Genomic DNA, 11635 nt, shown 5'->3' with positions numbered 1-11635 from the left:
CGCATTCGTCGTTTCTCCCTCTTCCTCACCGCTCCATCAACCTGCGCGGACTATAACAGGAAAAATGGAAGTACCAGTACCGCCGAACTCAACGAAACGTAGCTGAAGAAGACACGAGATGAACCAGAGAATGAAAAAGTTTCGCTCGCCTTTCCTTTGTACTTATAATAAAAGCATTTGTGAAGAAATTCACACTGCACATGCCATCTGGCATCGCTGGAACGAAATATGAGTGCACCCAAATTAAAATCGTAAAATTTCTGACAATGGGCACCGCCATTCACTCCAACTATCACCCCTGCACCGCTGACCCCTCATTCCAAAAGAATCTGTGCTGGTTGGGCGACATAACAGGTTACCGCTACTGTGTATTCCAAAAACATTCTGCGTCTTTCGGTATTAATTTATCTCAAAAATCTGCATTTTAAATTCTCAGAAACGATCATTGCGGGAAAATTGTGGGCCGGGACTAAGATTTTTGAACGATCGATGCGATAAAACGATAGTTCGAGGAACGATAGAAGCGGGAAAATGTAACATTATTTTATATGGGATGTATTCGGGACCGAACAAAACGGACGATGCATCCGGGAAAACGATAGTTCCGGGAACGATGGATAGAGGTTTCACTGTATATGCATATGCATGCAGGCAGGAAACTAGAATTTTTGGATGTTATTCCAGGAGCTCAATACTAGACGCTTTCTTGATCCTTCAGAGTCTGCTAAGTGATAAATTGTGTCACCTATGTTTCTGTGAATGGCAGTGCAGCAACACTTGATATCACAACCCAAATTTAACCATAAACTGAAGTGTGTTCTTAAGAAACCTCATGTCAGTGGCCCATCTTTATGTGCATTGCATCAGCATTAGGTCATATTGCATGTGCATACTGTATATGAGAGTTACGTTTGTCCAAGAAAATATAGTGCTTTCAAGTAACATGCAGCCACTTCCTAGTAACATTTTCTGGAGCTCAGTTTTTACATTATTGTATTTCTGAAAAGGTGCTGTAAAAACATATTCACTAAAATGCGTGACAATAATTAAGAGAACTGAGTGGTTACCACAAAAGTTGTTTATGGTGAATTTGGTGTTTGGAATACAAAGAAAACGTGATGTCAGGAATCCAGTCAACTAGTCTTCACAGGATCTTGTACATTTTTGTTTCAGGACTGGAAAAGTTGCCGCCAGGGTCCTTAATGGTGACTGCGGAAGTAGTAGCAGTAGCTGGAGTGTAACAAGTAAGTGGCAGTATGATCTTGAGCTTTTTCTTGCATTTAAGTATAACAAATTCTTCGGTTGCCAGCCATGTCGTGTGGTTTAAAGATGAAAAACCATTAATCTTAAAACCTTGAATACAGTGTAGTGTATTGGAATATAAAACATGCATACAAACGTACACTTTGAAGGACACTAATGCCAACAACACTTGGTGACAGAAACATGATGGGCTCCTCTATTTCCATTTTTTTTTCCTGAAACCTTCCTGCAAGAAATTGGAAAAGAAATTGTACCCAGATTTAAAGAACATGTCCACGACATTAGATTAAACTTAACTAAATAAAAATACGCCCAACACATCGTCGATCACTGACATGAGTACGACCCCATGGAATCCATTATTCACATGGACTAAGAGGAGCATTCATTAAAGTAATATTTGTGTGACTGCTATGCTTCACAAAATCTGGGACATGTTTAAGGCCAAGGGCACACAACCCATATTAAAATACAATGTGATTGAAACTTTTGTTTACAACTGGAAGACAGCAGGAGAACTTTCATCACTGAAAATCTCAAATTTTGCATGTTCCTTCTTTCTCCATTCATTCACTTATATTCAGTATATTTCATACTTGAAAGTTGTGGTAGGTAGGAGTAGAAAGTGTTAATATCAGATTATCATAGCTGTATCTACTGCATTAAGATATAAGGTTAAGGTACAGTTATCATATTTATAAGACATGAAGATGTTTAGGGGACATGTATTCTTAATAATCAGCCATGCACAGTAAAATCTAGTGATGTGAATGACTTTTAACCATTTATATTCACCATATCCCAATGCTATTCAACCAGCGGATTTAAATTCTTCATTTGTGCTTGGAGCGTAGCTGGATATAAATTTCCTTCATTCTGCTGTGATTGTCGCCGTAAAATTTTAATTTAGTTTTCCTGTTAAAGAGTCCAGTGCAATTACGTTATGTGGAGAATTAATTTTGTGTATTGTGTTTTATTTCAAGATACTAAATTGGTCAGCTTTGGATTAATTTTGGCCCAAAATTCCAGTTATGTGTAATTAAATAAAATTTGAAATTGATTTTTTTTCCTACAGGAAAATGCTACTACAACAAGTGATGCAGATTGGATTGGACTGTACTAGAGTAGCACAGATCATACTCCTCCAGAAATATTGAAGGGGTACAAAGGTAGGTGTCGAAATCTACTTCTGTAGACGGCCAAGTCGGCACCACGAGTGGTTAGACTACTCGGCTACCCTGACTGAGGTTTTCTGTGCTTTCCTCAGTTGTAAGGCGAATGCCAGGGTATAACTTAATAGGGGCACTGCCCGCCACCCTCCCCCCCGATCATGGAGGTCATCAGCTGAAGTGATCTTCCCCCCATTCCGCAGAGGCCTTCAGCCGAAACGGCCCCTCCCTCTCTGGGTTCATATCCCAGAGACCCAACCAACCAACCAAATTCCTTTGGACAACTTGCCTGACGGGATAACCTCCCATCAGCAGCAACAGATCCCAGTTTGAATGGTCGAGGCTCCCGCCACGACGAAACCCCGTTAGCGTTAGCAAAATTTCCGTTATTATATTAAGACCGTTTACCATTTCTAGCAATGCGCCTTGTGCGCAGGAATGGTTTCACCTAGGTAGGGACGATGCTTGCGCTTGCGCAGGCCTCCGCCCTCAGTTAGCTTTTTTGGTTTGGTTTGGTTGGTACTTCTGTAATTACCTATAATGTGCTGTAGGAGAGCGGTAAGGGAAATTATGTAGCCCATGCTGTAACATGAGATATACTGTACCCAGGCGAAATGATCTGAGTTGTGACTATGAAGGAGATAATGTTTTAAATAGCATATAATTACATGAACAAATTATGTGACAACCCCAATATTTATATATGAGATGAATATTTCTAAAATATGTGAATCTGTTACTGTTCTTATTTTGGTGTATGCTATAATAGTTTTATTTTGGTGACATCATATAAACCATCTTCAGACTCACCGCTGTGAAGCCCTCAAATCCTGACAATTGGTACTTGACAAATCCAAATTTCTAATATTGTATAGCTTCATATATTTTAACCCTTCAGCGTGGGAGCATTTAAATCCAAAGTCTATACTGTGCTGTGGGAGGATTTTCTGCTTGGGGATTTAATTTTGAGCTTGAAAGTGCATCATTTTACTTATATGGGCACAACTTCCATAATAATTGATGAATTTAAGTGAAACTTTGAACAAAATGTTCACAAGACACTGTGCTTCGGTCGTCTACAGTTCTATCAATGTGTTGAGGAGACAAAAAAGTCTGCTACTCGAAGCCATAATCGCGGCTGACTGACGGCAGATATGTGCTACAGAAGTCCGTTCATACCAAGGGGAAAAAAACAGAAAATGCATTGACTCAGCTTGCTGACATCATATACCGTTGCAAAGCTTGCAATGTGTCCTACACAGCTGTCGTAGCCGTAACTATATTACTCCATTCGTCTTCGATAGAGGGAGCCACAGAGCAGAGACTGAATGCAGTTGATTTCAATAATCGATCTATATTTCAAAGTCGAAAAACACTGGTAAAATTCGATCTGTCAGAGTCATGTTATATATCAATCGATAGCCAGCTTTTTTTTCTACACGGCTACTGGAGCCAGAATACATAAACTACAAGGTCAGTCGCTATGTAGAAGGAGAAATCTTAGCGCGCATTATGCGAGCAGTGCTCGGCACTCCACGCCATGGGATGAATATTTCATGACGAGCGATGTTCGGCACTCCACACTGAAGGGTTAATCTTTACATTTGTATATAGTAGATGTCTCCCTATCATAGCCACTGAAATACCATGTCCCAACAATATTAAGCAGCGTATATAAACCATGGAGTTTCTCATTGTGTAATATTTTAAATTGCCACTTGCTTAATTTCTCTTAGATCCATATATTTTCCTCAGTAATTTATTTTCATATCCTTGTAGTTTATGTTCTTCTCTCAAAGTAAAGTACCATGTTTCATACCTACACAAAACCACTGTTAGAACTGGTGTTTATGTATGTTTTTCTGTAGTGTTTTGAGAGCAGTGATAAAGGTCTATGAGTATGTACATATGAAAGAATTTAGGTAAATAGGGTGGAAGAGAGTGGTCCGAATTTAGTCAGTTCAGGATAGTCAGTTCTTGTGAACATGGTAGAGAATCTTCAGGTTGGTTGGTTGGTTGGTTGGTTGGTTTGTTTGTTTGTGTTTATGGAACATAGTTTTGATACTCTTTGCACTGACCTCAGTATCCAACTTTGCTTCTGTTCTCCAGATCATGGCTGGATATTGTCTTCCTTCCTCTGGGTGACACTGGCCATTGTTTTTCTGGCTGGCACAAACCGGCTTAACATATTTTCACTGGGGTACCTGGTGGGTGCCTTTGTGTTCCTATGGCAAGGAGACCTGTGCCATACATCCTGAAGTGGTGGAACACTGTTGGGTTACAATGTGGCAGTTATGATCAAAGCTTTACTCATGGCTGCATGTTCCTCCTAGAAGTGAAGAGCCATGCTTGCTGGGCTGCACAGTTGCTTGGAATAACGTGCATCAGGAAGTTTCCTGCTCCAGTTGGATCATTGCCCGCATTTGAGGGTGAGTAGTGACATGCTTGAATTAAAGGACCCAGATGCTAAAAGAAATTCAAACTTATCTCATCGATTGTTTTAAAAAACTATCTGTCATATATTTACATTGAAACCTCGATGCATCGTTTTTGGCGGTGGTGGGAAATAAAAACGATGAATACGCGAAAACGATAGTTGCGGGAAAGCATTAAATTTTTTTAAAAAGCTGAATGTTTCTCCTTCAAAGTTACTTCTTTTTACTAAAAATGTCTTTAGTGGACAACTGGTTTGTCGAAACTTACGTTTTAGGCCAAACAGAGCCCTTTCCACATTCAAAATGTTTTCCTCGTCACATTCACTAATATTAAGCACTTCACTTTTGCCAATGCAGCGTGTGCTTCGGCAAAACTCGGCACAGCTTCCTCACCCCCCCCCCCCCCCCCCCCCCCTTCGCGAACAATGACAGGTAGAATGGAAATACTATTACTGCCGAACTCAAGGAAACGTAGCTGTAGAAGACATGAGATGAACCAGAAAAATGAAAAGTGTCGCCCGCCTTTCCTTTGTACTTATAATAAAAGCATTTGTGAAGGAATTCACACTGCACATGCCAGCTGGCATCGCTGGAACGAAATATGAGCACCGCCATTCACTTCAACTATCACCCCTGCACCGGTGACCCCTCATTCCAAAATTATCTGTGCTGGTTGGGCGACATAACAGGTAACCGCTACTGTGTATTCCAAAAACATTGTGCACCTTTCGGTATTAATTTATCTCAAAACCCAGCTTTTTAAATTCTAGAAACATCGCGTAAATTTTGTTATAATTTCTCAGAAACGATCGTTGCGGGAAAATTGTGGGCCGGGACTAAGATTTTTGAACGATCGATGCGATAAAACGATAGAAGCGGGAAAATGTAACATTATTTCATATGGGATGTATCTGGGACCTAACAAAACGGACGATGCATCCAGGAAAACGATAGTTTGGGGAACGATGGATAGAGGTTTCACTGTAATCTGGTATTTGGTGTTTTATGAACATGGTGTTGATGCATAATGGCTGGTAATTTCTTCAACAGTTGATAAAGTTCTCTAAGAAGATTTTGTATTATGGAATTAATTAATTATACTTCATATTAAAAGTGTGCTGTTAGATTCTGTAGAACATATTTTTTTTTTGGATTTGTAGTGGACTGGACTCTAGCTGAGATGGGAGGATCAGGAAATTCCCACAATTTTGTTGGAGATTTCTTAAAAATATATTACTTTGAAGATTGAATGATAATTTCTAAAGTGTTTTGCAGAGAAATGGTTTATAAAGCTGTGAATTTTATTTAACTAGCCCAGGATTGATCCAATTGATGGCTTCGTATTGTCAGTCTTGAATATTCATGTTCTGTTAGATCCTGCTGCTCTCCAAAATGTTTTCTAACTAGAGTTGCTCAGTGAATACCTACACCACATTTGTCACTGGCAGCTTTAGCCTTAAAACTGCAAGTAATGTCTGTGGAAACATTCTTCTCTCTATCTGAGTGGAAAGATGGAAGAAATATAAGATACACTGAAATATCCTTTTTATCTTCCGGTAGTCCAGCAGATTTTTGTGGGCTCCTAGATGAGGATAAGTAGTAAAATATTTTTACATTTCTTACAGATTTGACACTATGCAATGTGGCAAAGGAAAATTGAGAGCTTATATTGGATGTTCTTTTGTTTTGGATGCTTGATCATGATGAGAAGGTCATTCAACAGTTACTATTTCATCCATCAGATCATTGAGAACAAAACCATGACTGTGCTTGCATCCAGGTAATTCATGCTTTTTTATTCTGATATCAGTAATTATGGCTGTTAGTCTATTAAGGGTGCAAAAATGACACCCTCAGCATTTTCATCATATTTTATATCAAAATGTCTCAGAATTACCACCCATCTACAAAGTCTTACAACAAATAATTATAAATCCTTGATGGTGAGGCCATTATACAAATTGAAATCTGTTATAGTGGGGTGGATTTTAAGGGGGTAGGAGGCCCAATTTAAAGCGTGTCGTACATTAATGTAAACCTCAAGTTTTTTTGTGGTGTATCTGGGTATTACAAATGAGGCTGTGGTGTTCCAAGTATTGTGAATTTTTTTACATAACATCTGCCGTGGAGCAAATTTCACTACAAAACTGCGGCAGGGGGAGGAGATGTCAGTATAACTATCACATCTTCTATGAAGAAAATGTCATAACACAATTCAAGAACTCTGGTATTGCTGGCATAATGAATGAATCTACTGTAGAAGTGTATTAGTACATCATATTAAGATGTATTAAAACACTTTGCACATTAAAACATTAAATTGTTCTTCCATCATTTTGTTCGTTCAGTGTGTTGTATGTTCGAACATTCTCTGATTCACTGTTCTGTATCTTGTCATACATGTTGCATTACCAAGCATTCATTGATATCATACCCTGTGAGCCATAGATGTAGGCTTGCATGTTGTGCTGTTGAATTCAGTCCATATAATTTTTTAAAAGCTAACCACTGAATGATTGAGTAGGATTTTTAAGTTCTCACAGCAGCGAGTACGAAGATGGCTGTCTTCTGGTTATAGCGTTTTGTAGTCTGGTAGAAGCTTACCAACATATCAGAGATCAGTAAACTTCTGCCAGACTACACAGCACAACAACCGAGAAGCTACCCACATCCACTAAATGAAAAACTGTGTTATTTATGTGAGGTGTTCAGTGTCCTTTAAAGTACTATGGCATTATGTATGGCTCACTATTGATGAGCATGTGGTGGTAATGTGTCATACATAATGACATAATATTTTATGGGACACTGCAGACTTCACATGATTAACACAGTTTTAAAGTAAAGTAACAAACTACCTAGACATTAGCCAGCATCATCTCCTTTCCTAATTTACATGGTCATGAAAATGTGTTTCATCGTCTTTTCTCCTTACTATGTGGCTTCAAAAAAATCTTTTTCGTGACCTGTTTTCCTTAACAACGTATTTGTTACCATGTGGATAGCAGCCGACTCACATGTTATGTCAGTGAGGTCCTTCACATTCCACTCACCACTTCCTGCCTGGTTCATATAAGGCTACATGAAACTCCCAATACACATTCACCCTGAAGATGGTGACTGCACTGTTGACAAAATGTTGTAAAACCTACAGCATCCGATGTGGCTTATCCCCAGAGCCAAAGTTATACGAGGTGCGATCGGAAAGTTTCAAGACTGTGTCAATAGAGGGCGAACTGGATATGGTACGAGCTTCTGCCGCTAGGGGGTGCGGCCTACATTTATAGTGAATCAGTGTGCCAGCCGGCATCATCGCATTAGCATTTGTTTCTTAGTTACGGGCGTTTTGGTAGTCCATTACACCGACCCTCCTGCGATTTCGGAATGGCGGATTTTCATGAACAAAGAGAGTGCATCAAATTTTGCCAAAGACTCGCCAAAACGGCTACGGAAACCTACGAAATGCTAAAGCAAGCATTTGGGGAGTCCGCAATGGGTCGTGCACAAACGTTTGTGTGGCATTCACGTTTTAAAAATGGCCGAACCTCTGTCGATGATGACGAGCGTTCTGGACGACCATCTTCGAGCACAACGCCCGAAAATGTTACGAAGATTCGGCTGGCCATTCACGAAGTTCGACGTCGTACCATCAATGACTTGTGCGACATTGTTGGGATAGGCTATGGGACCTGTCAGCTGATTCTAAAGGAAGAACTCCACATGCGACACATCATGACAACGCGCCAGCGCACACCGCCCTCAAAGTTCGGCAGTTTTTGGCCTCAAACACCATGGCCGTCATCCCGCACCCTCCTTATTCGCCGGATTTAACTCCGTGTGACTTCTTCCTCTTCCCAAAGATGAAAATTCAGCTGAAGGGAAGGAGATTTGAGACGATAGAAGAGATTCAGGGAGAATCGCATATGGTGCTTGACAGGCTGACAAAGAAAGATTTCCAGGCTTGGCAGCGGCGCTGGGATCGTTGTGTTCACTCCCAGGGGAACTACTTCGAGGGTGATGGATGAATTTAATACCTGAGATAAGTGTACGGGTTTTTATAGGCGCAGTCTGGAAACTTTCCGATCGCACCTCGTACATTACACAGATACAGGTAAACCTCGATTTACGCCGGGGATGCGTTCCTGGATGAACCGGTGTAAATTGAAACTCTTTTTATAATGTAAATCAATGAGAATCAATGACATGCGTTCCCGGCACCCAAACATTGACAACTTAAATTCCTCAAAAACTGACTTTGCCTTATCCGTGATAGCAATTTCAGTCAAGGGAATGTTTTTTCGATTCATGTCATCCACCCATACCAACAGTAATTTCTCCATTCTTTCTTAAAGTTTACTTCTGCTATAACTCACTTGTGTTGCACTTACTGTCGTAGCCTGTTGCATTAACTGTTTTATTTTATATGAATTTTTCATTATGGTAGTCACAGTGGAAGGAGGCAACTTCATACTTCTGCACACATTACGACGGGTATCACCACCTTCTACTCTACGAATTACGTATCTTCTAATGTGTTTGACCTACGCAACTTTTTAGCAACACATTCACTTCTTTTACCAGACATGGTGGCTCTTCTACAATTTATAAATATAAAACAGTTGCTACTGCAGAATAGTGGTCGAAGAACAACACAAACACGTTTAGCACACAGTTTTCAGCACATTCAATATGTCAACAAGAAGCGAACTGAGTGCATTTTTCCTTACTCCCTTATCAGGATGAACGCAAATGACTCACCGTGAAGGGTGACTGTTGCACAATGTTGGCGGTTTTTTAGGAGATTATCTCTCAACTACTTGGCAATGAGTGCAGAGGTGACTGTATTTATAATTTTTATTCAAAATCAGTGATGTAAGAATTACGATTTAGTATAAGAATCAGTACGAGAAACATTGTAAAACGTTATAAATAATGGATTTTTTTTAAAAAGAGTTTTGATTTGCTATTTTCAAAAGTGGTGGTGTTCTGAATCGGCGCAAATCGAGGTTTACCTGTATACTGAAAATAGTTGTAGGACTAAAAGTAAAGTAAAGTTTGTCCCACTATACGCCATGTAGGCGTTTGGGGTGAGTGGAGGTATAGCTCATCTCTTCCTTGACCCCGGCACTAGATGGAGGTGAGTGGTCAGCATCACGCCCCGGCCGGCTTTACCCCCGGGAAAGGACCCCGGTACCCATTGTCTGGACGCAGAGGCTAGAGGAAAAGTCCTCTGCCCCCATCGGGGATCGAACCCCGGTCGTGTAGGACTAAAAGGCATCTGCAAATATAAACTAAAGAACAAAATGATAGCTGATTGGACTGGGAAATGTAAACTTCCTGAACACCTAATTTACCTTGATTTTAACAAATAATGAGTTTAGTTACAAATAGTTTTTAACAAATCTGTAAATCTAGGTATTGCCACAAGGGTATGAGACTACTGTTTATATTAAATAATGTAATATGTATGGCAAAGTGTTACTTAAGTGTCTGACATAGGGGTGCCGAGTTGATTGAGGAACTGCGGATGAAGCGGATACGAGAACAAGAGAATCAGGAACATCGCTTTCTTGACAAGATCGGAGTGAAGATGGATCAAATCAATGCAACCCAACAGAAGACTCGGGGACCCATGTTTAAGGAACCTGAGAGTCACCATGCTGGTGAGTCCACTTGGATTAATATTTTGTAGTATTACAGCAGTGATAATCATACATAGTAAATTTTTATTGTAGAAATGAAGCCACTTACTATTTTATAAATGTTATTTGAAAACAAAATTACTATTTTTAAATTGAAGGCAGTAAACTTATAAATTGAAGATTTCCAGCTCATGCCTAAACTTCGTACTATTTCTTCCCCTTCAGGTCTCGTACTCAGGTATTCATGTGTTTGAAGCAATTTATTCTGTGTGATTGAAACTACTGCCGACAAGATGTGCAAAAGTATTTCAAAACCAAAAGTCCTTCTAAATAACATGTACTGTTCTTTTCTATTAACGATTGTTTTCAGTCAATTCAAAAACTGTTTTCTCTTTTACTATCCAAAACACTGAAGATCAAGATATATAAAACAATAATTTTGCTGGTTGTCTTGTATGGTTGTGAAATGGTCTCTTACTTTGAAGGAAGAACGTAGATTAAAAGTGTATGAAAACGGTGCTCAGGAGGATATTTGGACCTAAGATGGATGAAAAAAGTTTGAAATTTAGAATATTACATGACTAGAAGCTGGGTGAATTGTATGGGTCACCCAGCATTGTAAGAATAGTGAAATCTAGGGGACTCAGATGGGATGGACATGTCGAACGCATGCAGGGGTTGGGGGCAATCAGTGCATACAGGATTTTGGTAGGGAATCCTGGAAAAGGACCACTGGGCAGACCAAGGAGGAGATGGGTTTATAACATCAACGTGGATCTTAAGGAGGTGGGCTATGAGGATAACAAATGGATGGAGTTGGCTGAGGATCATGGTCAGTGGCGGGGTTTTGTGTACTCAGTGTTGAACCTTCGTGTTCTGCTACCAGGGAATTTGTTACTTCAGTTCTTTTCTATGTAACAATGCTCACCTAGAGAAAATTGTCATTATTCCATCCTAAGCTGTTGTGTGAAGAAGTGACAGAATTCCACCCATAACACAGTTTACTCCAAAATGTTCTTTGTTAAATTTTGATGATAAAGATGGGAGTTTAGTGGAACATGAAGGTAATTTATTAAAATCTTCTACCACATTTGTCACATCCAAATTATTTCATGTGGGTGATGAT

At 39.7% G+C, this 11635-nt stretch overlaps 1 protein-coding gene across 19 annotated transcripts in view; it reads left to right on the top strand.

Annotated features, from left to right (window-relative positions):
- Positions 1–11635, top strand: part of LOC110833721 (NADPH:adrenodoxin oxidoreductase, mitochondrial-like) — a 63994-nt gene that overhangs the window by 39939 nt on the left and 12420 nt on the right. For 13 of the 19 annotated variants that reach the window (XR_015536525.1, XR_015536528.1, XR_015536530.1 and 10 more), the window contains 5 exons: positions 1174–1244; positions 2339–2432; positions 4766–4861; positions 6493–6647; positions 10367–10530. The exons of 1 other annotated variant lie outside the window; for it this stretch is intronic. Coding sequence is in view for 3 of the 18 variants with exons in the window: in XM_087353719.1 (XP_087209845.1) it covers positions 1174–1244; positions 2339–2361 (94 nt within the window). In the remaining 15 variants the exon portion in view is untranslated. Of the gene's footprint in view, positions 1–1173; positions 1245–2338; positions 2433–4541; positions 4862–6492; positions 6648–10366; positions 10531–11635 lie in introns of those variants that run through there. 5 more of the 19 variants (XM_087353709.1, XM_087353715.1, XM_087353716.1 and 2 more) reach the window with 3 other exon arrangements.

This window comes from Zootermopsis nevadensis, unplaced genomic scaffold (assembly GCF_977971745.1).
Source record: "Zootermopsis nevadensis isolate Lab colony 2312 unplaced genomic scaffold, Znev_1.0 Znev_ptg000022l, whole genome shotgun sequence".
Taxonomy (NCBI): domain Eukaryota; kingdom Metazoa; phylum Arthropoda; class Insecta; order Blattodea; family Termopsidae; genus Zootermopsis; species Zootermopsis nevadensis.
The sequence above is the reverse complement of the archived record's forward strand: the minus strand, read 5'-3'. Positions and strand labels throughout refer to the sequence as shown.